The sequence below is a fragment of the Lepisosteus oculatus genome, chromosome 18 (genome assembly GCF_040954835.1).
Source record: "Lepisosteus oculatus isolate fLepOcu1 chromosome 18, fLepOcu1.hap2, whole genome shotgun sequence".
NCBI classification, from domain to species: Eukaryota; Metazoa; Chordata; class Actinopteri; order Semionotiformes; family Lepisosteidae; genus Lepisosteus; species Lepisosteus oculatus.
Window position 1 is genome coordinate 9,028,129 of NC_090713.1, and position 26,369 is coordinate 9,054,497.

The 26,369-nt window shown below is 38.7% G+C and overlaps 1 protein-coding gene across 1 annotated transcript; it reads left to right on the forward strand.

Moving 5' to 3' along the window:
• Positions 1-4,286: 4,286 nt before the first annotated feature.
• LOC107076312 (interferon-induced protein 44-like) lies at positions 4,287-24,491 on the forward strand. Its single transcript, XM_069180558.1, has 6 exons — positions 4,287-4,363; positions 5,685-5,880; positions 7,046-7,198; positions 16,671-16,842; positions 22,389-22,489; positions 24,181-24,491. Exons 2-6 carry the CDS (start codon positions 5,758-5,760, stop codon positions 24,361-24,363), a joined length of 732 nt encoding a protein of 243 aa, XP_069036659.1. The 5' UTR covers positions 4,287-4,363; positions 5,685-5,757; the 3' UTR covers positions 24,364-24,491.
• The last annotated feature ends 1,878 nt before the right edge of the window (positions 24,492-26,369 follow it).

Below are 26,369 nucleotides of genomic sequence, written 5' to 3' on the forward strand. Positions count from 1 at the left end.
AATAATGAAAAGTCCAGCACCAGCTGGATTCGAACACACAACCTGCCAGCTGGTAGTCACGCACTTAGACCAGTAGGCTACAAGACAGCTCACATGACCAGGCAAGCGAAACAGCCCTACATAGCTCTGCCGCAGTACACAGATATAATCATACCGTTATTAAATTCTTTAGATACGCGATTCCATATTATATTCCCTTTTAATCAAATTCTAAAAGTATGCTTGTTGACTCCGGTATCACGTTAGTTAAAGACTTCGAAGCTTACAATGTTTAGGGAGAAATGGAATACCGGTGCGTATTTTTTTCTTTAAAGTACCAAGACCAGCCATATACTGTATGTTTACGTTCCAAAATTAATATCGTTTATGGCCTTCACACGCGTTACAGTATGCTCCTATTCTTTTTATGCTCAGCTACTAAGATTTCCCTTCAGTGGTAAAATTCAATATCTACAACGGGCACAGTAAAGACGTTTACAGTACAGTAAGTCTTTCTACGACAGACCAACGGACCACGAGTGCCCCTGTCGGTCAACCAATCACGCACCGCGGTATCGCGTGTCATCTTACCTGCGGTATCTGTACTGCGGTGTCTGTACCGCACACTTTGAATGGCTGCATCTGAAGCCATAATAAATAAAGTTTATTATTATTGGTTTTGCATAAGGGGCGGGGCAATGGAAATTAGGTCTGTTTGGGAATGTGTAGTTACATGTTCTGGTTGTTTGTGAATTATCGTTGTTGAGTATGGAGTGTTGAGGTATTGATTTTGTGTAATGCTTTATGTTGAAAATTGAGGTGGATTTTGTTTATGATAAACAGGATAAACTGGGATGGGAGGGAGGTTTGGTTTTGCATAAGGGGTGGGATTATGATAATTGGAGGACTTTGCGAGAGTAAAATGGTTTGATTATTTGATTTTGTATTGTGGTTGTTATCTCTGTTTTTGGTTGGTATTATGTTTATATGGTTGTTTTTGTTGGTTGGTTGTTATTATGGTTATTAATAATACGATCTATAGTTGAAATATGAGCCTAAAAAAAAAGAAAAAGCAAGTGATTAGGTTTATGAGCAATCTAATTACTTATTCGTTTAAAACTATATAATAAAGTTTATTATTAATTTGCTGGACAGAGCGGTGAACATTATTATGCATAAGACAAAGATAACGATCCTGATCAGTTTAGAAATCTGTGTACGCTGTAAGGTTTTTACTTCTTAAACTTTTAAAATACACATTTTGAATAGAAAGAAATCCTCTTCCTGGTACAGTATGTATAGCAAACCAGCACGTCTTTTTTCTCCAATCAGAGGGGTGTCAGATGGTGTCAGCCAATCACCATTCTGAAGCCCTACCATAATATCTGGTATGGGGAGACCCCAGAATTCTGTCCCATAGTTTAGACAGATGATAGATACTTTTATTTATCCCGTGAGGGAAATAAAGTAAATCATTTTCATTTTAGGAAATTATTAAACGCTCAGTTAAAAGCAAAGGAGATTGTCTGTTATAGTGGACATAAAAACAAGAGTTTGCTGGCATTATATCCTGGAAGACACAGACCGGCCAGACCGGTAAAATGCCTGATGAACTAGGGATTGGACAGTTTCCAAGTGCTTGTACAATCGATTGAAATGTTCAAATAAATGTGCAAAAGAAATAAACAAAATAATCATTTATTTCTTTATCATATTGGGTAGCTAATGTCCTCTCTTTCATAGTTAGTGGCTGTGTTTCTGCGTTGGGTAGCAACGGGTGACTGTTCTCAGGCGGAAGATGTAAACAGCTTAATGTTCGTGTTAAATAATTTTTTTTAAATTCAATTAAACGGGCACAGTTAAGACATTAAATATACATATACATACTGTATACAGTACAGTTTGCATACGGTAATATGTTTATGTTACGCGATTAAAAAATAAATAAATAAAAATGAAAAGTCCAGCACCAGCTGGATTCAAACACACAACCTGCCAGTTGGCAGTCACGCACCTAGACCAGTAGGTTACCAGACAGCTCACATGAACAGGCAGGCGAAACAGCCCTACACAGCCCTGCCGCAGTACATGGATATAATCATACCGTTATTAAATTCTTGAGATACGAGATTCCATATTATATTCCCTTTTAATCAAATTCTAAAAGTATGCTTGTTGACTCTGGTATCACGTTAAAGACTTCGAAGCTTACAATGTATCCCTTAGCAGATTTTATAAGAGATCCATCTCTATACACTCAAAAGATGTTTCTATTATTGCATGGGACCAAGGGGGCTTTTATAATAAGGCTGAGGTGCTGTCCTTTGGCACTCAGGACACTACTGGAAGTACTGTTTTATCGCCTTATTTATTCTGGGCCAAAATAAATCTTTGAGGAGTCTTTCAGCTGTTTTCTTTAGCTCAAGAAGACCTCCCAGGAGATAGCTGTGTGCAAGATTGAGGAGTGTTCTTTGATAAGGCTGTGGCACAAGCAGCTGTTCTATCTCTTTGCATTCTCCCTTTTGGACCTAATAAAGCAGATACTCTCTCACCACAAAATAAGAAGAGGAAAGGGTTTGGTTAGGATCACACAGAAATCCCTCAATCTTTTTCACGTGACCCATGCATGTTTCAGATTACCTTCTTCCAGTTGCCCTGTTTTAAACTGACCTCGGCGATCACTCACTTTTAGATCTGTTAATTCTATATTCAATAAATCTACATCTATTTTAGATTCTGTTGCTTTTTTTTCTCTTGGTTCCCTCTGGGTCTCCATGAATTTTTCTTATCTTTATGGCATTTTGTGGTGTCATTCACCATATCCTCAAAGCAAATCAATCTGGGGCAGAGCAGTGACTCTATGGCTAAGGATCTACACCTGCGGCTGGAAGGTTGCCAGTTTGAATCCCGCGGCCGGCAGATTAATCCTACTCTGTATGGCTCCTGAGCAAAGCCCTTAACCCCAACTGCTCCAGGGGTACCATATAAATAGCCGACCCTGCGCTCTGTCCTCAAGCTTCTCTCTACCCGTCTGTGTGTCTCATGTAGAGCAAGCTAGGATATGCATAAAGACACATTTCTAATACAAGAAATTGTATATGGCCAATAAAGATCTATCTTAATCAATGGGTGTTCTTATTGGTGTCTGGACGATGGAATTCTGGACTCTCTTCCTAATAATATGGGATAGAGAAGTTGTTTGACCACACTCACGGTAGCATGATATTTACCTTGAGAGGTGTTCAAGTTAATACCAGTGGTGGGATATATTTTGGTATCTACATGGATATGGATGAATTCAAATTTCTTTTTTAAGAACTGTCCCTCTGGGTACCCAAGTTACAGGAGTCCAGTAGGGCATCAATGGTTTTCCCTTTTACGTTAATTTTTGTGAGTAGAGGCTACAGGGCAGTTGGATTTTCTTCCGTCTTCTGAATCTACCTGCCTGGGTTCTGGCTGATTCGGACAGTCAAAGGCCAGATGTCCTAAATCATGACAAATGAAGCATCTGAGAGTATTCTGTCATGGTGTAGTCCATCAAATACGTCTTCTTTGTGGGGACATTCGGAGAGGGATAAAGCTTTGGACTGGTCCACATTTAGCCTTGAGGAAAAAAAAAATCATTCTCTGAGGTTTTTAGAGAAGAAAAAAGGTCACCTCAGCTGTGTAGCTGATAGCATGGTCCTGGGATGAATGAAGGGGAGATGCGTGAGAATTTAATATAGAGCTCTTGATCAGAAGCCCAGGTGCTAAGGAGACACATTCTCAGGTGACAATCTTGGAGGAAGAAACAATTTAGAGGGCTGCTTTGGTAGTGTTAATGGCCCTATAGTGGTGAACAGGAGAAGATTCCTTCTGTCCTGCACTCCATATAAAAGAGTAGAGGAAGAATTATACATCTGAATGTTTTCATTTATATCATTATCATATGTAACTAAATAATTGTTAAATTTTTCTGAGATTGTATATGGTGTTGTCAAGGGCTACAAGATAAACCTGACTTTCAATAATCTGGACTGCTAAAAGACATGGAGATTAAAGTGGGGAAAGGAACTGCAGTGGGACCAGTGCTTAAGGGGTTCATGTTCAACTGCATTTATATAGCACATAAATACAGAATGATAGATGTACGGAAGCATTTACAAGCCTCTTCATATCACTCTATTATGGTGTCAAAATATACAGTGCAAACTCTAAATTCATGTTATTGCAACAGTCTCAGACAATCTGATACTTTACCGTCAATTTGTAGTTCACCAGACTCAGGTAAGGAAAAAGGATTGAAGAAACTGTGATGATTTCAAGTTACATGAAGGTTGTCATAATGTCATTTCTGTTTTTTAGAACTTGATGAACCATGGAGGAAAATACAATGGGGCAATCAGTAAGTATTTAAAAACACAGCATGAAATCCACATCCCACTGTACCTCCCAATGTGGAGCTGTAAGAATGAGATGAGGGCTGTTCAATACAGTCCTGGAGAGCTGCTGTGTTTGTATGTCCCTGAAGAACTGATTGAAGGTGTTCAGTTAAGAACAATAATGAGTATAAAATTGTTAATAGTCGAGCTGGAAAGAAAAACTACATTATTCCTTTACCTGTCTCATACCTCCTGACACCCATAGTGTAAAACACAGGTTCCATAATGCCTGGTAAGAAGTCATGGTTGTCAGTAATCGGAGTAAGAAGCCATGTATATAATTATATTTTTCATAATAAAAATCTCAAATAAAATTGCTTACTAATTGTTTGTTCCTGAATTTAGCATTATAAAGAAATATACATAATTTCAATGTGGATTAAAAAAGGTTCAATGTGTTTACAATATGCTAAAATTATAAAATTATAAAAAATTGTTCCTTATATACAGTATATCTGGCAGAGTAATGTAGCTCTCTAAAACTATGTGGATGTAAAACAGAATGAAAATATAAAAGTAATGTAAAACATTTGGATCTAAACATGAAAGAAGCATGTTGCACTCACAAGATATAATAATAAACTATTTACTGTACCCAACATGGTCATTTTGTTTTGTAAAATAGACCTTCTTTCTTTTTTTATTAATTTAATGTTTAACATTCTGTAACATACAGTAGAAAATTAATAAAAGTCTAAACTCTATACAACTTAAATTCTATCATTGGAAAATGTTTGTCTCAAGAGGCTCAGTATTGAGTGGAATTCAAAACCAGGCATTTTCTGGCAACAGTCCAAATGTTTCCACATGCCATGTTAAGCTTTCAGTGCTCCACCTGGTGGTTTTACAAAACAGTGCTATCCTAGAACACAATATAAAAAAGTGTGGTGTGCTATGTTGCACTGAGGTGTGTTCACTGCAAATTGCTGCATTATCCTGTGTGCATTCTGAATGGCTGGATCTGTATATATTAACAGAGATGTTCTTAGTTATGTAGCAAAAGCAAAAAATAAAATGTGAACAGGAAGGTTTTATAAAGCATAATCCTTGGTCTGAAAATGATTAAGTAGAGTTAAGTAGAGTGACCTCTACTTACAATAGTAATATCACAGGAAATTGTAGATACAAAATTTAGATATTTACTATTATTTTATGTAAGCCACTACGTCAAGCTGTTTTTGACAATAAGTATCTGCCCACAGAACAGTGTAGAAAACCAGTTATACACCCTTCTAGGATTAATTATTTTTCTTTATTGTGTGATGTGTTCTTTCTTATTTACAGGCAGAAAGAAAAACTTCTGAAAGAAATAAGGACCTTAACACCAAGATGGACAAAAGTAAAAGAATTAAGAATCATGATGGCTGGACAGATCAAGGCTGGAAAGTCCAGTTACATCAATACAATTGATTCTGCGTTACAAGGTTATTTGAGAAGCCTTGCTTTGGCTGGTGAAGATATACACAGTTTTACCAAGAAGGTTAGTAGCCATCTAGAGGGTGTATTGAATGGAATAACATATTCAAATTCTTTATAAATTATTTCCAATCCTGATAAACATACGGGTTAATTTACTTATGATAGTATATAGCAAACTCTACAGTGACTTGGCACTATTAATGTCTGAATTATTCCTGACTGTTAATGTAATGGATTGTGATGTAAAAATGAAGGAACTGCTTTTTTTGTGTCAATGTAGCAGTTATGAGGATGCTACGACCCTTTGTTTCTTGCAACAGGATCTTTTTTCTCTTTTTTTTCAGTGCACTCAAGGACAGTTATCCTAATGTGCATAATATACCAGTTATTTACAGTATTTCAGTCTTTCTTCCACCTAAAAAGTATTCCTAAAGCTAAAATAAATTCTATGATTGCCGACTCAACATACAGAACAGATGATACAACTAGTATCAAGTACAAGAACCCCATTGACCCCAGTTACCAGAACCAAATGTCCCAAAAGAACAGTCCAGTATTTGTATTCTCCATAACCAGCTCTGGTTGGTGGCCTGGTGTGCCTCCTTACACCACAGCAAAGAAAAGGTGTAGTTTCAGACTTGGTCAATAGTAGGATGCAAACCTCTTTGAAGTACTATGTATTTTGACAACACTACAACTAAATAGAGTTTCAGATTTCAAGATTTTTTATTTGCCATATACAAGTGTATTGTGATGCTTACTCATTCAGCTGTACATAGTAACAGTGAAAGAAAAATTAAAAAATAGATACAAATGACAAACAGACAATGGACATTACAATACATTTAGACATTAGATGTTATAATACAGCCAAGACAGGACATAGTGCAGACAGTCCAGTACCTTGAAGTGCAAGTGCTAATTTGTGCAGTAGTCTAAACTTAGCAGTTTATGATATGTTATTTTTAAATCAGTTCAGTTCCTGAAGAGAGAATATGAAAAGAGCAAATGTAGAAATCTGTTTAAGGTTTCCAATAAGTCTCCATAATGGCTAAATTGAAGCCAAAACAAAGGCATCTGTCCATGAAGTCTGATCTAGTCTTTTAGTACAATGGTATTAACTATACGGACCTTTAAAAGTGCAACACACTGATGCCCATTTATCTGTGTAGTGGGGATTATTCTCTCAGAATTTATAATTTAGCTTTTCTGACTTTTCTGTTTAGTTTAATCCATTCAGAGTAGAGGACCGTGCAAATGGAGAATGGGATGGAGTTCTCCCTTTTGTTATCTATGACATCATGGGAATAGATACAGATGTGGATCATCCTGATGACTACATCAGTGCAGTGAAAGGCCATATAAAAGATGAATACAAGGTAAGTTGTACTGACAATGCATATATCATTCCACCCCATAACTGCTTTCGGATAATCTTCAGTTTAAACACTAGCCTCTTTAGACAGACGGCTTGGAGAGGAATCAGAAGTGAGGCACATAAGCAAGAATCAAGTCTAGAATGGTAAAAAGCAGGTAATTCAAGTGGAGCTCTGGATGATCACTGGCACAAAACTCTGTTTCTGTAATATTGACAAACAGTCCAATTCTACTGTATGTTTGTACGACTGCTGTAAGCATAACTTGCAGTGCTTTTGGGGTGTGTGCTATAACAGCACAATTATTAACATACTGGAGCTCAAGTACATATTCTGATTTTAGCTTATTGGCAGTTTGGAATCTCCTGATATTAAAGATGGTCTCGTCCAACCAAAAGTTAAAAAATACCCCATTCTCTACAATCATACCTGCCGGAGTTGTGTAACTCACAGGCAGAAGATGTTAAATAGGACTGGTGCAAGCACACTATCTTCAGGAAGCTCTTCAGTGATGGTGGCAATAAGTCAGTGAAGCATGACCATTTCCAGACCTATGCCAGCAGCTGAAAGCAGAGCTAGTTTCCTGCTGTTGCCCCAAATTGATCTGTCACCCTTGTTCTGATAAAAGCTGATGTTTTCATCCCTCCATTGATGTGGAATTCATCCTTGTCTCCACAATGAAGTGATGAAGGGTTCTGATGGAAACATAACCTCTAATTTACAAAATTAAAATGGGATGAAGTCAGATCTAGGAGTTTTTTAATTTTTGTAAGATTTGATGGCCGAGTAGACCTCAGAGAAGGTGGGTGGGAGATCAAGACCCTGGATGGTGGGCAGGACTTGAAGATCTAAAATTGAGACGTTGACCAGGTTTTGATTGTTTAAGACTGCTTGGAAATGTTTGCTCTACTTCTGTACTATTTTTCTTTCAACCTTTATTAAAATAAAACAAGACAATGATCCCAAACATACAGCAAAATCTACAAAGGAATGGTTCACAAATAAACGTATCCAGGTGTTTGAATGGCCAAGTCAAAGTCCAGACCTGAATCCAATCGAGAATCTGTGGAAAGAGCTAAAAACTGCTGTTCACAAACGCTCTCCATCCAACCTCACTGAGCTCGAGCTGTTTTGCAAGGAAGAATGGGCAAGAATTTCAGTCTCTCGATGTGCAAAACTGATAGAGACATACCCCAAGCGACTTGCAGCTGTAATCGCAGCAAAAGGTGGCTCTACAAAGTATTAACGCAAGGGGGCCGAATAATTTTGCACGCCCCACTTTTCATTTTTTTATTAGTTAAAAAAGTTTCAAAAATCCAATAGATTTCGTTCCACTTCACAATTGTGTCCCACTTGTTGGTGATTCTTCACATAAAATAAAAAATTTATATCTTTATGTTTGAAGCCTGAAATGTGGCAAAAGGTTGAAAAGTTCAAGGGGGCCGAATACTTTCGCAAGGCACTGTAGATCAGTATTCAAGTGACAGTGCAGAATGCACCACGGAATTATGTTTGTCATCAAATGTTTGAGAGTTACAGAGGTAGTGGCCTCAGCCCACCAGGAGAACAGATTCACCATCATTAAGAGTCCAGTGTTCTCTTTACATATTGGCAAGCTATAATAGTCAATTTTCCAGTACATGACAGGTCCCTCAGGGGCTGGCTTTCTGAGCCATCACACCCGCACCTGAGCTTTACCGCACCTGAGCTTTAGTTGAGTTCCTTTGCCAAGCATCACATCGAAATACAACATCAGTGTCTGCTGCTTTAAACACAGTCCCTACCCAGTTTCGGGACAACTGGCGCACCATTTGACTCACACCCGGGTATCTGACAGCATGAATTTGTCGGGCTACAAAGGGCATTAGGCTGTGAGGGGATGCAGGGTGTCCGTTGTGCTTGCAACCCCCCATACTCCATGATCATGCAGCCCCACATTCTTTTCTAACTATGTCTATTTCTCTGCTTTAGAGGCTTCAGCCTGAATGTCCTGTAGCTGACCCTTTTTCACCAACAGAGATTTCACAGGGGTCTCAGACTCATTGTCTCCCAGGGGTGTTCACCTGGCATCTGCATCTGATTAAGTTATTCCATCAAGTTACTGGAATTATTTCTTTATTGTGTTATTTACACTTTACCACAGCTACTTCAGTCAGCAGCTGCAAAAGCTTCTAACTGTTCAGAGACAAACCCAGCATTCTTAACTGGAGTCCTTGCCGTAGTGATAGAATCCTATTTCTCCACAGCCCTCCAGAATTGTGGCATACATACACCAAATACATACATTATAAAAATATAAATTGTTCATGTTTTACTTTAGCAATCTTCAATCAGTGCTCTAAATTGGCTTGCTGCGCTGAGGCAGTGGAGGGACATTTTTCCGGTCTTTAGCATGTCACATTCTGTCGTAAACAGCTCAGCCTGTTCTTTGTTCTCCCTTATGCACCAGAGAGACCCATCAGTAAACAGTATTACATCTTCTTAAATCTTCACAGTCCCCCACCCTTTGGCTACAGCATCTAATGGTCCCGAATCGTATCCCACCGGGGTGCCTACCTCCATGCTCCTGCATCAGCACAGCTGTCCAGAACCCATTTTCCACCCTTACATTCAAAGGAATGGTTGATACATCTGAGGAAACCCCAGTCTCACCACCTGTAAAAGAGCTTGTTTCAAATTATTACAGGCAGCTTTTGCTGCTGGAACCAAGGCAATCTTGTCCTTGGACTGCACTCCCCCCTTAAGCAGATCTGTTAAAAGTTGTGTTCACCCCGTAAAAACATTCCACTCAGACCCTGTTAAAGTTACACAGTCCTAGACACAAAAAGGCCTTATCATAACTGCTTAATATTAGAAACTCTCTAAAACCTGAAGCAGCTCAGACTTGAGGGTTTCCTCGTCAGAGGAAGCACTCAGAATATCATCAACATACTGAGTGATCACAGAGGTCAGTTGAAGCCACGTGATACCCTGTTCTGTATAGTCATTCCTTGTAATGCTCAATAACATCCCAGCCCAGCCCAATAGATCTGGGATGGAACCACCCACATTCGGGTGATAAATGCACGTAAATGTTAAAATCAATGTTAAAATCTGGTACTCAGCAAGTAAAACTTGCTGCCCCAATACTCCTGTGGCCTCCTGCCATCTCCCCATATATAGTACTCTATAGCACACTGTTGAACAGTGAAGTGAGACAAGCATGACAGTAGTGCTCCAGTATCCCATAACAGAGAAACCGACACACCATTAACAGTACATTTTAGGTTTAACTCATTTTGCTCACTGGACTGGGACAGACTTAGGGAGGCTACAAGGGATTTATCAATCTAATTTTTAATGTAAACAGATCTCTCAGTTGAACCACAGGGCAGGTCCCTGCTTCCTTCATCCTGCATGCACTTTCTGCAGTTTCTCTTGTAAATGCGTGTATATTTTTGTTCACACTAATTGTAAACCGGAGATTTCCCCCAGTCAGCCCGTCTCTTTTGTTTCTGAGATTTGTTTCTGAGATTTATCCAATTTCTGTGGAATACACCCCATGTGAACTGCTCGCACCTTTGTGTACATATTTCTCCCAATTTTTCAGTAGAGATTATCTAGTTCTGCAAATTTCACAATGTTATCCACCAGTCATGATTCTAAAAACAGTGTTTCAGTGATATCTGGTTTCGAGACATTCGAATAAATCCAGCTTTTGTTTTCAACTATTTCAACGAATTATATATAAATACAAAAACTGTTTATCTAACTCATTCAGGTCCACCTGTACTATACTTATACTTTTCAGACAGTCTTATATTTCCCAGTCTCTTTAAGTTGCTTTTCATCATTTGCTTTCATCAAGTCTCTTTAGTTAAGTCTCTAGCCAGTCCGGCTGGCTAAACACACTCGCACCGCCATTTACTATATGAAAACTCACAGTTACGCACTGCACTCTTTTACACACTGTAAGATGACCGTGGGGAAGGATCATCCAGGGCAGGTATTTCAGGAACGATCTGCTCAATATTTTTTTATTTATAAAAGTATAAATCACAATACAATCATTCTACTATACAGAAAAATAACCAGATTTACACATTTTTAACTCTCGTCAGTCACTAATACCATCAACCCCTTCCACTTATCTTTTGCACCGTGATACTTCCATCTTTGAATATCCATCTTTATCCTCCCCTTAAGTTCATTACAAATTTCCCAATAGAAATCTTTGGCTCTTCTCTTAGTTTTGTTCTTCATCTGCATACATTTTGCTGACCACAGGGTAAATTTAATGATATTATTAGCCAGAGGATCCAGTCTACTGACTGTTTCCTCTCTGTCCCCTTCCATGCATGCATAATAATGTCATATGACAACATGAACCCAGACTGGACCCCAGTCAGTAAAGGTCCACATTCACGCCACACTCGTCTCGCAGTCACACAATCCCAAAACACATGTTTAACAGATTCATCCTTCTCACAACTCACATACGGACAGGTCTTAACCTTAGTTAGCTTATGCTTGTACATTGTCTGCTTAACTGGTAGTCTGTTCCACACACATAACCAGTTAAGATCTTTCAAATGATTATCTAAGCCCTTTGGTTGAGTCCTTTTCCAGTGCTCCTTATTCTTCCCCAACACTGCACAATCTGATTTTACGTTTACGAGATTGTATAGAGCTTTGTGTTGACAACATACTGACACCTCCTTCCCCTCTGGGTGTTTCATTAGCCATCTCTTGGCATGAACATAATGCTGGGGCAAAATTTCAGCCTTAGGAATCCGATCTGCTCAATATTTTTTTTTTATTTATAAAAGTATAAATCACAATACAATCATTCTACTATATACAAAAATAACCAAATTTACACATTTTTAACTCTCGTTAGTCACTAATACCATCAACCCCTTCCACTTATCCTTTGCACCGCGCTACTTCCATCTTTGAATATCCATCTTTATCCTCCTCTTAAGTTCATTACAAATTTCCCGATAGAAGTCTTTTCTTCTCTTAGTTTTGTTCTTTATCTGCATACATCTTGCTGACCACAGGGTAAATTTCGATCTGCTCAATATACTCGACTTAGGCCAGATGGAAAGGGCTTAGTCCGGAAAACAACGAGACACAGGTGTGTCTCATCAGGAAACAAAATATATATGCCCTGGAAACAGTGAGCCAGCGCGGAAGCCAGTAGGTGAATGCGTTTTTGGAGGAGATAGTAGAATTCGGTTGGTGTTGGTACAGATTTAAGGATAATGGAAAATGGAAGAAAATAAAGGATTACAGTTTACGGTTTGTGATTTGGATACGGCCCGGATTTGTGGAACTTTACGGACTTTGGAACTCAGACTGGATTATGGACTGGCTTGGAAGACGGACGAAATGGAGAAAAACTCCAAAGTTAAAGAGAAGTGTGGTGTGACTACTTTTGTCTCTATTACATAAACCTCTCCCCCGGAGGCACCACAACACACACACACGTACGTACATGCCGGCACACAAATTCATAAAACACACATACACATCAAGAATATATTTTTTTTCTTTGTGCTACAACACACTGTATTTTATTTAATTTCTACATACATCTCTTTTTTTTTTAACAGCGTAACTTCTCATTAACTCGACATCAATTATTCCACTATCCGTCTATTTTTTTTTTAAAAGACCAAACATCGTCTGACAGTCTGTAGCACTTTTTCAGGTTTCGATCCTCCTGGACAGCCTCTTTTTGCTTTTGTTCAAACTCTTCTTTGTAGCGAGTATAGTATCTTTTCTTTTATTTCTTTCTTTTGTTTTTTTCTCCTGTAAACACACTTTCTTTTTTATCACATCCCGATTTCTCTTTCACGTTTATCTCTCATTTATCTGCCACCACTGGTGTCGGCCGCACACCAGGGCTTCAGCTACATCCTTGTGCTTATACCAATACTCATACGTTTTATTACAGGCATCTTCGCCCAAAACTCCCTCTGACAAACTTGGCTTCTTCCTATATTTTCCTCCTTTTTCCGTCAACATACACTTGTCCGATACATAATCAGACACTTCCACTACTTTCTCAAACACCCAGTTAGCACACATGTCCGATTTATAAAGATTTACTTTGTCTTGTGTGAGGTAACAGCTCATAGCTTCACAGGCAAGAAACGAGATCTCGAGGACTCCCTTCCTGGATCCGTAATTCACCATCCCCAGAACGCCAGTATTGCTGCTTTTGCCCCGGAGTGGACTTACGCATTGGGCTCCAGTCGGAGCTATTCTCGGATCAGAACATCCTTTAAATCCTGCTACCTAGTGCTTTGCTCTTTTATTATGAGGTGTGTTTATGTTAGTGTTGTGCATATGTGTATGTTCTGTCATGGAAATATAACTATCAAGGAAGCCACAAGAATGTTCCTACCTGAGTACAGGGTTTTTATAAGATGTTGTGCTGTAAGAGAAAGCTCAGCACTTTGGCCCTTCTTAAACTTCCCCTTTCTGTAAGACAAAACAGGTTACATCATAAAACGAAAGAAGAAGCACCACTAGATTTGTTATTCAAAGCTTGTCAGTTACTTTCGGCTAATTCTAACGACCCAGACAGCATATATTGTTTTGGTATATTGTCTTCCAAAGTAACCTAAACAGTGTACTATGTTGACGCACTGTTTTCTAAAATTCTGCACTTACTGTAGCACAGCAATTACATCCTTGAAATATATTTTCTAAAAGCACCAATATATTTTTTGCAAAGCTCTCTACATTTTAAGACTCAATTTACTTATTAGATTTCCATTTCAGTTCACAAACAAGGAAAACGCATAAAAACAAATTTCATCTACGTCTCTCCTGTTCCCTTTAAAACAAAAAACCACGCCAATCCGTGCACAATCAAGGCATAGCTAATCTCAGGACCCCGTGCGCAATTAAGGCCAAACCAGTCCTGAATTATACGTGCAATTAAAGCACCACTCAAGCTTCAGAACTCCTGTGTGCAATTAAGGCCAAACCAGTCCTGAACCTCAGAACTCCTCTGCACAATTAAGGCCAAACCAGTTCTGGATTACGTGCCTACTTAAGGCACCATTCAAGCTTCAGAACTCCTGTGCGCAATTAAGGCCAAACCAGTTCTGAGCCTTGCGGTAAAGGTCCAAACCCCTTCAAAAAACTCCATGTGCAATTAAGGCATACACCATTTTCGAACGCCTGTGCACAATACTACGGCTCGTTGCCTGCCAGACCAAATTTTGGGCTTACAGCCAACCACCCATTACATATACCAGTGTCTTCCCCGGGCCAGAGGTATCCAGAAACTCACGTTTACTCCATCTCAGGCGATCCTCGCAGGCAGCAGAGACTTCCCAATCGGTCAGACAAGAGAGTCATGACTTTTAATAAGAGGAGTCCTTACCTCTTAGAAATGTGCACTGAGCTTCCCTCCTGTCAATGGGAAGCTCTGCGCCTTCTGGAGAATCCTGGTCATGACGCCAAAAACTATTGTAACAGACAAATAAGTTCTGGATCCCGAGATGAAGTTAAACAGATGAGTTTTATTGCATGCAAGGAACAATAAAACCCAAGTATTGTTCAAAGTGCCAATACAAAACTTCCAGTTTATATAGCCCTTTTCTGCCGCTTCTGACATAGCTCATTACTATGGTAATGGGGGGAGGTCACTGTGTTTGGCCAGTTCACAGACTTTGGTCACTCTTAATGGTCAGTGTTAGGTTTCCTTCCCTGGGGGGTTTCCTAGCTGGCATCTGTAATCCTTATCAGTTATCCCCCTTTCCTGCCATAACTCTAGCCTATTGCTTAGAAGTCCAGTCCTCACGCAGAAAGGACTCAGTTAACCCCTTCTTCACTTCTTGTATCTTTCTTCATTACTCTGTGCTCAGTGCAGAGACTTAACAACTTCAATCCATTTTTCATTTGCATATGCTATGCTGTGGTTTCCAAAGGAACCAATTCCATTGTTCTCTACTCTTGCAGCCAACATTCTTCATTCTTTGAGTTTGTTCATAAGCACTAGGGGTGTGGCAACCCCATTCTAACTGTCAGTATTGCTCTCTACTCTTGCTTTGAAGTAGAAGGATCTTGTTGTTTTCTGGGACTTGGAGGATGGCTTCACCCAACATTCTTCATTCTTTGATTTAAGAGTTTGTGTATAAGCACTAAGTGGCATGCTTCTAACAAATTACAGGGATGCAAAGTGACATACAGTCTTTGCTTATGCCAGTAGAAATCTCTTGATCATGTATATAATTATCTATGCAGAAACCACAAGATATAACAATGTGAGTCATATCGTTGTTTTTTTAAAAGCATCAAAGAGATTTCTGTGAGATTCAGGAGGAAGCATTTTTTATTGCAGTCAACACCATACATAGCCTTCTCCTTTCTCCCTGATAGATCCAGCAATCTGGTCTTACTTATCAGCAATATCAATATTATAATTAAAATGTGTAGCTTCGTCAGCATGTGTAGGCAGTAAAGAAATAAGGAAACATTTATTCCATGCAGAAAAAACAAGAAACAGAATGTTTCTGCTGTGGTGCCTTCTTCATCCCAGGTGCTGATGACCAACAGCCCTGTACCACTACCATGCAGGGCCCAGGGCCCCCCATGCCAATAGACATTAGTAATGATAGGAATCCAGGTAAGAACAAAACAGCTGTACAGACACAACTACGTCAGTGTGTGGTTTAGTATGGACTTAAATTTGAGTATCATCTGAATAGAAATTATCATTCCAATCATGTGATGTTAATAACTGACCAGTTGGGAACATTCAGAATAGTGGGGGCAGCAGTACAGAGCCCTTCGGGAACAAGGATTTCCAGGGTAGTTTCTGTGCTATTATTGTCTGAAACCAAACTGGAAGGTGATGAAGAGGTTATTTGCAATGAGATCCATAACTGAATAGTAACAGCAACACACTTTAGCCAGAGAAACAAGTTAGATATAGGGTGAAAACTAGAAAGGGGAGAACCAGCAACAACAGTCATGCAGGAAGGAGGTGGAGCAGTATAACGCTGGTGGACCCACTGTGATGCCAGATGTTCTCAATCTTGTGACTAAAAAATTGTCTAAGAAAGTGTTACAAAGTTGGGACGAAGCAGGTAATGTAGTAGGTATGTTTGGCTTGAACAGTCTATTGATGGTGAACAGGTATCTAGGATTAAGGTTGTTCTCAATGATATAGGAGAAGTAGCTGGATCCAGAGGTTCCGGATCCAGAAGAAGCAGCAGACTCCACTACAACCTTGTGATTTAATCAGGTGCTCCTACAAGACTGAAGATGCACATTTACACCAGAAATACCTCTGTTCTAGTTTGCAGGAGACTGCCTTCATGTGTAAATGGCCAGTATACCATGTGACAGAGTACAGGAGATGGTTCAGGTTTTAGGAGGAGCTAAGGTCTCAAGAGAATTAAAAGAAAAATAAGGAATTAAGAGTGCTATTAAACACTTGTACATCGCTCATTACATTTCTCTCCACCAGTTCAATCCAAAAAAACCTCTCAGTGATGACTCTCCATATTTCAACAAGAATCCCACTATGAATGATGTGGCCCACTGTCTTGTCTACGTTGTGGCAGCAGATCAAGTGAGCATTATGGATGATCGTGTTCTGAAGTTTCTGAAAAAAATTAGATCAAACATCTCTGACATTGGTAAGGAATTTATCATGTAAGAGGCTATGAAATGTTTAATGTTTAAAAAATAATATATAATGTTTAAAATTTAATAAAGAAAAATTGTTTCAAATTGATGTCACCCAATACAGTAACAATCTACCAGTGAGTCTAGAGCATTCAGGGACACCACAAAGTACTATACACTAGTTATTTTGTTCAAATGTTTCTAAAATGTGATAGTTTCATACTAAATGTTACTGACTAATATTAATTTAAAATATTTTAAATCTATGCTACATTCCATTGAGGACATATCAGACCCCACACCACTGTGTGAACTAATTGGACCCATCTGTACATGATCTTTTCTCCACTTACTGCTGTTCCCTGTCTCTTTTTTTCATTCATTGACTCTGCACACTAGGAGTTCTTCCAGTGTACCCCCTCTTCCAGGGTCCTTCTCTGTCCCTGCAGTGCAGACACACCCAACATCACTCTTCTGAAACACAGCCAGGGTTCTTCTGGCCACACTCCCTGCTCTCTGGATTTCACTCTGGTTCATTGTCAGACAAGAGCAAGATTAGCTCTTCACCTCTCATCCATCTAGGCAGAAAGACGTTCACTGAATCTCTTGCTGTCCAGTCTAACCAAATGCCACACATATAGGTGGCCCTTGATTACACTTGTTACATATATTGTTAAATTATTACTCGTTTTTCAGGAAGTTAAAAACTTGAATTACTTATCCAGTCTCTTGAAATAAAATTATTTTTCAAGCAATGTAATGGAAGATGCTTTCTAACGTCGGGCAATGTGTTTTTTTTTCTCAAATTTTTTTCGAGTGACTAGATGAGTAATTCAAGTGTTTTTTAACTTCCTGCAATGGTGATTAAAAACCATTAATACTTTTGTTGGAGTTTAAATAAAGTTGATGTTGTCTCAACAGACATTGTACAGCATGCACTATTGTGTTGTAGTACATGAATATAATTATATTGTTATTAATTTCTTTAGATATGCTATTATTAGATTCCATATTATATTCCCTATTAATCAAATTCTAAAAGTATGCTTGTTTGCTCCGGTATCGAGCGTATTCGCAGAAAACCTTTAAACTACCACTTTTTATACACAAGTTATTTCACATGTTAGTTAAAGACTTCGATGCTAAAAATGTTTAGGAAGAAGTGGAATACTGGTGTGTATTTTTTCTTTAAAGTACCGAGACCAGCCATATACTGTAATACTGTATGTTTGTTCCAAAATTATCGTTTATGGCCTTCACACGTGTTTTGCTCCTATTCTTTTTATGCTCAGCTACTAAGAAACATGTGTGATTGGATCAACGAAATGCTGTGGTGTTACTTTTACAAAGACGGTCAATGGAAAAAAAGAATGTGGACCAGGGCAATATTTTGAGTTTACAGCTTGTCTAAGGTCATTCATTATAAATACTACCAGTAATTATATTTTGTAAAGACTTTGATGGCGACAGCTCAAACATGAGAGGTTGAACTTTATTAGCTCCACCTTGCAGAAATTCCAGATACTATTATTTTACTTGCGGTATCATGCGGTACTATGTGAGAAATTACGTTATTAATACGGTAACTTGCGGTACACTGCATTAAACGCACTGCAAAATAATGCAGTATCGCCTGCTTGTTTTGAATGGCTGCATCTGTAAGTCTCTCTAGTGAAGTCAGACAGGCCATATACTGTATAAAGGGACCACCACAGCTGTAGCTCGCAAAACCCTCAATTCACAACAGCTATGTCTTCTCAGACTGGCTGACAGCCTAGACTCATTGTAAAAACACTCAAGAACTCAATGAACACACAGCCTTCTAAATAATTTTGAGTAGCATTCAAATTCTGAACATGTATTCTATGTATTTCTAATTGATTGGACTTAAGCAAACATTATTATATTTCTCAAATAATTAAATTTTTAAAATAAAAAGTATATTTATAAGTAATAAATTATAAGTAAAGAAAACTTGTATTTGGCTACCTGTGAATAATATACTGCAAGCAATGAATTGCATTTTGTCAAACACTTCTCTGCCATGGAAAGTCTTACTGGAATTGCCTTGTCTTATTGCTCAACAGTAACCTCTAGATGCTCACAGCAACATTAAGAAGGGACAAGCTCACCCTCAGATTGGTATCAGTTCTCTTGTAGTGCTTATTACAAGACACATGATGTATAGATCTGACAGGCAGGTGCCAGATTATAGAGAGTACATGCAAACTGAGTTGAGTAACAGACAATTAAATTTAATCTGACTGGGCATAAAACAGCAACTGGCTATTCAATTTAAATAATAAATGATCGTTCTTTAAAAGATTGATACCCAAGTACAAGTATACATTTTTAGGGTTAGAATAACAATAATTGTTGTTTAAGGCATTCATTTGTAGAAACTACAGTGTATTTAATGGAAACCTCTAGTATCACAGAAGATACAGTATTCAATTGAATTAAATGTATTTTTATATAGCACCTTTAACAACAAAGTTGCCCCAAGGTGCTTAACAAAACAAGTGTCCATACATGTTGTAAATACAAAACAGAAAAGGCCAGAAGACAACGGAGGAGAGAAACCAAAAACTCCTTAGTAAGGGGAAAAAAAAACTCTAGGGTACCAAGGTCAACTGGCTGCCCAACTCCCTTGGGCATGCTAACATTATACACTTAAAAAAGGAAAAAAATAATAAAGGTATTTAGTCCATCCATCACGTCTTCTGTATGTCAGTACTCCATGCAGATCTCTGTAGACCAGTGGTTCTCAAACTTTTGGACCAAGTACCACCCCTGATCAAACCAAAGCATCCAAGTACCACCTACAAGTCATCTTCTCGTAGGAACCACAGAAAGTCTCAAAGACCAATATGAGCGCACGCACATACACATAAATAAAATTAGCACTAAGAACTTACCATTTCAGTGAGAGGGGCGAGACTGTTTAATCGAGCAAAGCAGATGTGAATTCATTGGTCGAGCCTTGATACAATTCACAACTTTGACAACATAGTCTAACAGATTTTAAATCCTCAGGCATTTTCTTAATTGCCAAGGCCTCGCGGTGGATGCTGCAATGTGTCCACTTCATATCTTGAGCAACCTCTCTAATTTGTGCAACTACACCTCTGTCTGCCTGTTATCACTCTCGCACCGTCTGTACAAACGCATTTTTTTCCAGTCAATGCCATTTTCTTTGATGAATTCATTCAGAAGCTGAAATATATGCTCTCCTGTAGTTTTTGTTGGTAGCGGCTTACGAAACAGAAAGTCCTCATGGGACATGCCCTCAAACTCATATCTAATGTAAATGAGCAAATTGGCCAAATCAACAGCATCTACAGACTCATCTAATTGCAGTGAAAAGTATCTGCTCATCTTAACGTGCTCTATAAGCGTACTTTTGACATCATCTGCCATATCAACAATTCTACGAGTGAGTGTGTCATTCGAAAGGGGCAGCAGGTCGAGCTTTTTAGCAGCTTTTCCTCCACACATAATACATGTCAGCTCCTTTGCCAACAGTAAACAAAGTTCTTCACAAATATTGTGGGGCTTACCTGGTTTAGCAATCTGCAAGCTTGCATTTTTCCCCATTTCTGTTTCAGGAGTCCATCTCAGAAGTTAAAATAAGTTTTTATTTCATGCACATGGGAGAGCATGGGCAAGACGCTTGGTATATTTTTCTCAAACCTAGTTTTTCAGTTTAAACATAAGAAAGAATTTGTGTTTTATGGAAGCACGTTGCTGCAACCAAGGGAAAAAAAATCGCACCCCTTATGTCGTAATAATGAGAAGCTTACAGTATGTCATAATTACGAGATACAGTGCTTATCTCATTATTTCGACTTAGTGTTATTAGTGTTACTTGTGTTATGTTTAACTGTGTTCAAGATGTATATGTAAAAGAACCCAAAACATGACAGACTAGAGCCTAGTTGAAAGTAAATCCGTACAAATTCTGCAGCACTGGACATTGACACAATCATTAAACCAAAAGTGCCAGCTAAGTTCATAGTAGTTTCTAGATGTGTTCAGTGCTCAATGTAACAGGTTGTACATATATTGACGTAATCATTGTTATGTCGTAATTACGAAATACGTATCTCGTAATTACGACATAAAGGGGCAATTTTTTTCCTTGTGCAATGTGCTTCCGTAGTGTTAGTCCGTTCCCGTAGATGGTAATTAGGGCACGGTGATTTAATGATTGCCAGAATAGTTTCAGCAGTGAAAGTTAGATGGGTATATTTAATAATTAATGAATTCATAAGGAGAAATGAAAAGGGAGGAGATCAAGGAGGGTTTTAGAAGAGTTCAGGGAGTGTCCTGGGAGGTGAAATCCTGGAAAAACCTATGAAAAGGGAGCAGCTACACAAGCTACTGTGACTCAATGTCTGAGCCCCAAGGACTGACTCCTTAGGGCTTAAATGGGGATTGGGGTTTCCCTAATCACATAAACCCATCCTGATCTTTATTTGCGATGGCCCTGATGAGCTCCTTCCACATGAGGAATGTGTAATAGAATTTAGTGCAGGTGCACTGGAGCTCATCAAGGCATTACAATTTGAGACTATTTTTGAATATCATTAAATCTGACTCACATATGCAATCTGAACAAAAGAAGACTGATCTTTACGTGTTCTGTAATTATGAAAGGAATGAATAAAGTTTTGGGTCAGACTGCATAGCAATAGTTCAGAATCCACCTAGACCACCACCAGCAGCCCTCGGGGGTTACTCACTCCTGGAGGTAGGAACCTTGTTCATAGTCATCACCGCTGTTAAACTCAAAGAGTCCTGTCTAAAAGGATAGCTTTAAAATTACTAAAATTAACCTAAACTGAATTTAAAAACCTGAAATAATTGTAGTGATCCATGGACAGTTTTGTAGCCAAGAAAAGAAATAAAGCAGTGGTGAAGACATTAGGTCTTACAATATTAAAAAAAAATAGCATCTATCATTTACACACATGCACCAAATAATTTTATACCTGATCAATGCTGCAATAAAATGGAAACTTCCATTCAGCACTATTAAACTGCTTGGTAAAACACAGATTCACAACATCTAAAACATTGTCAAATAAAATTGTGAAAGAAACTGTTGTCAATGCTCTTGATACCTGTAATATAAATGACGGATAACTTTCTCCATCAGTGTGAAATAATGAAAGTAAACACAACACAATACAATCTAAATGGTACTGACAAAACTTTCACTACTTCTGAAAAACAAAATAAAATTGTGTAAAAGTATCAAATGTCACAATAAGATAAATATTTGTACCATGAATTCCAAGTATTGCATGACAAGTGTAGCCCTACCTTACACAGCCAAGTTATGATCCACTACACCTGATAGACTGATCCAAGAAATAATCTAAAATTAAATATGTGAAGTACCAGAACACAGTGTATACAATCCAATTGCCTTGAAGAAAATCAGAAATAATATTCAATAATACTTCCACTTTTGCCATTTTCCTGCCTCTGAAATCTTAACTTCTGCATAAGGAAGGTTTGAGAAAAAAGCTAATGTGTTTTTTTTATGTAGATATTCCCCAGGTTGTGCTGTTAACTAAGGTGGATGCAAGCTGTCCATTGGTAGGAAAAGATCTCAAGAAGGTGTACAGGAGCAGATACATCAAAGAACAGGTGAGTTTAAATTCAGCTGCAGTAGGTTTTAAAATTAAATAATTAACTTCTCAAGTCACACTTGAGTCGAGAGAAGGCAAAACCTGACCTAGATATTTAAAAAAAATAAAGTTTTGTACCTTATTAAAATATTGTAATCAGTTTAAATTACTTTGCTGATTTGCTTCATAATCATTCTGCATCTAGACTCCAGCTGGAAGTAGATAGTGAGAGCTCTGAAGTGAAGGCTTCTTGTTAGATTCAGACTGAGTTGACTAACGGGCCTTTGAGCCTTTGATTGAGGCACAGTAGGTTTGAAGAAATTGAGTATTTTCTCACAACAGAAAGGAGATCAGAGTCTAGACAGCACAGAGTTTATAGCTAATCAAGCTCTGTGAAGTTACCCCCCCTACAAACAGCACAAATGATGAAACCCAACTCATTCCTTAGTGTTGCATTTTTGTCTGTGCCGTTGAAAGTAGCGTTTGTGCTGCTTTCATTTCTGTGATATAGTGCCTTCTTGGGGGTGTGACATCACTCAGCCTCCCTACAACGCCGTAGGAGAACTGGACCAATGTCATTCATTGTGCTGCATTTATGCCGGTTTGTGCCATTGAACGTAACTTCCCAGCTTGACAGTGTATTAAAGAACTTACATATATGTTCATTTCTGTTATATGAAAATAAAAATATTTTTCCAATATTGCTGCGGTCTGCATGTGTGAGACGGTAGACTTTACAATGTTGCTTCTTGGATGTGTTATGAACTACCTGTGTCAACTTTATACACAATGCTCCTTAAAAAAAACATCCTGGTTCTTTTTCACGTTGAGAATGTGCTTTGCAGAAAAAGTACAACAGTGGTCTTGTCGTTCATAAAGTTGCAAATTCAAGCCTTTTAAATAAGTGGCTCGACAGACGGAACGAATCTTTACACATCCCTTGGTGCGCATGTTTCATTAAGAAGGAGACAGCGAAAAACTGGTTACTTCTTCAGATTTTAAAAAGGACACCACTATGAAGTATTAAAATGTGCTATTTAAAGCCTCTTGATAAGAACATGCAATTGTTTGCTAATGTTCATTTTTACACCTGCAACTCCTCTGATTAGGGTATGATATTGATGACAAATTTAATTTTCCTGTTCACACAAACACACAGAAGATACTGGTATTAAATGCAAACTCCACCACCACCACCCACCCGGGCAAACAGAGAAACAACATTGCAGAATTGTTACTCTTGCACCAGTAACAGAGTGCTGGAACTTGGCAGACAGAGTCACTGGAGGTCAAGGTCACCATGCATGGTCACGTGATCCCCTGAAAAACAAGGCGCTATGTCTTTGTAAAGAAAACAGCACAAACGCTACTTTCAACGGCACAAACCGGCACAAACGCAGTACTAACGAATGAGATGGGTTTTATCATTTGTGCTGTTTGTAGGGTGGGGCAACTTCACGGAACTTACTAATCACCCTGCATATCAAGAGATCTGCATATCTGTCATTCACTGAGACAGGAAACAGATAAAAAAGAAAATATAGATATGTGTTATTTCTTTCACATTTTCATGATTTTAATGTGTGTGGTTTTATTCACATTATCATTAGACAGGCCATTAGTCTTGACAATGTTTAAAATAAAGTGAAATTCCTTTGATTTGGACCTTATATTTATTTTTCATTAATCTACCCTGTCTTTATATTTTAGATAGAGAGGTTCAGTCAGATATTGGGCATTCCTATAAACTGCATTCTTCCCGTGAAGAACTACAGTAAGAAAACCAGCCTGAACGATGACATTGATGTCCTGGCCCTGACAGCACTGCTGCAGATACTCAGATTTGCTAATGGACACTTAGTAAACTTGAAGCAAATGGAATATAAGAAATAAAGTTGTAAAGTATTAATTACTATGCATTATATTTTAGAAATTTCGCTGATCCATATCTGAACACCTAAATTAACTCAATTTTGTTTCTTGTTTTTCTGATATACTCATGTATTGATTAGAAATTGACAATGTAATTGACAATGTAAGCTAAAAATGTCTCTTTAAAAATAAGAATAAAAACCACCTAATGATCATTCGAATTAAATCTTTTATTAGGTTCTGCTTTATTGCAAGATATAAAGTAGCAGATACTGTATATCACTATATTAAGCAGCCCACTGAAGCTGGCCTGGCCAGTACCTGGATCTCAGAAAGCTATGGAAGAGGTGTTAATGGGACCAGTAGAGAGCATTGTTCCTGCAGTCTATGTGGGTCCTAATGCCCCAGCACAGTGATGTGCACAATGTTTTTTTACTACACTGTAGAAAGACACTATCATTCAAATGAGATGTAAAACTGAGGTCCTGTCCAAATTTCCCCCTGGCCTTTACTAATCATAGCCTCCTAATAACCCCAATCTCTTAACTGGCTTCATCACTCTGCTCTCCTCACCACAGAGACCTGGTGTGTGGTGAGCCTACTGGCACCCCTCACTGTATTAATTACTGCATGTAATGTAAAAGCAATTATGTTATTCACACACTGAAATGGAGGAGGACAGCATTTGACCCCTTGAAACCAGGTACCCCTTGAAAACATTAATTAGGGCCCCATGTGATTAAAAAAAAGTACCAATTTCTTCAGTGTTCAAGATCTTTTCATAACATTCCACTTATAATACTTACATCAGTGGTGCTCAGGTCTTTATAATTCCAGTGTAACTTGTCTCCTGAGGCTACTTCAAAGCTTAACATATAGCTCCCTCCCCCCGCAAACAGATGCATTTTGGGAAACTCACCAACATATTACATCAGATTCTTATTCATGCTGTTGTTAATATCTCTTACTTCTATTCTGGCTGCCTTAACACAGATCACATGCATTCTCCATTCCTTCACTCTCTTCCACCATCTCTGATTTCTCTGCCTGGGGCCGAAGCAGCTCTATCTGTAAACCTGTGCCACCTGCCCCTCCCTCTGCCCTGTGAAGAATGGGGAATCTCTTGTTGACAGTGTAGTGGTTTTTGTGATTTTACTGAGCCAATTATTCATTGTGGCCTTAATCACGAGGTGGTTTATCTTGGCTTTTAGACAATCAATCGTCAGAACAACCAACACACTCGCACACACATGGATTCAATACATGAGAATACATTTATTAATACATAAAATGTGCATATAAACATAACAGATCTTATAGGGAGGGTTAGCAGAATACAAAAGGCATATATTCAATCACGAAGAGTTACAAATACCAAGAGGGACATACATTCAGTATATCATTCATTTAGACCGTTTCGTAAATGAACTTGGTTACAACTTCTACACTAAATACTCAAACAAGTACATCACTCTTAGGAATTTAATTGATATCAACTGGGGTTGAGGTAACAATTGAATTCTCGAGCGGTAATGCAGAATGTTGAATACTCATCCATTCAGATCTCCTGCAGACACAAACAGCGGTGGCAGGCTGCTGCATCCAATCAGCGTCCTCTGGCCCAGTGCCAAGCAGTGGCTAGTGCGGCTGGCGGTGTGGGAGAGGGACTCCTGCTGCTGATGCGCTCTGAAGTCCAGCTAGTTAATGTTGGCTCTAACTAGCAGGGTTTGTGTACAGGAGAAAAGTGACTGCGGGTCCAAGCAGGTCAGGCAGAAGACCGGTTCGTTCTGATGAAGCTAGTTCTGAATACTGGTTCAGGTGTCCACAGTTCCGACCTGTTCACGAGGCTTGCTGCTGATGCTGACCTCGGGTGGATCCTCTGGTTACGCGCTGGCAACCTCCGCTCTCAACTCTTAGAACAAAGGAAAGTCCTGCACTCGGACACACTGGCTGTTACGTGGTGGTCCGGGCTGAGTCAGAGGATGGTCAGGAGGTGCTCTGAGTCTGAATGTCCAGCAGTTGGGAAC

Bases quoted from the DNA above. Each gene is read 5' to 3' on its own strand.
- LOC107076312 (XM_069180558.1), top strand. From the start codon at position 5,758: ATGATGGCTGGACAGATCAAGGCTGGAAAGTCCAGTTACATCAATACA. The intron at 7,199-16,670 runs GTAAGTTGTACT...TCTCTCCACCAG, and splicing joins ATATAAAAGATGAATACAAG to TTCAATCCAAAAAAACCTCT. The intron at 16,843-22,388 runs GTAAGGAATTTA...TTTTTTATGTAG, and splicing joins ATCAAACATCTCTGACATTG to ATATTCCCCAGGTTGTGCTG.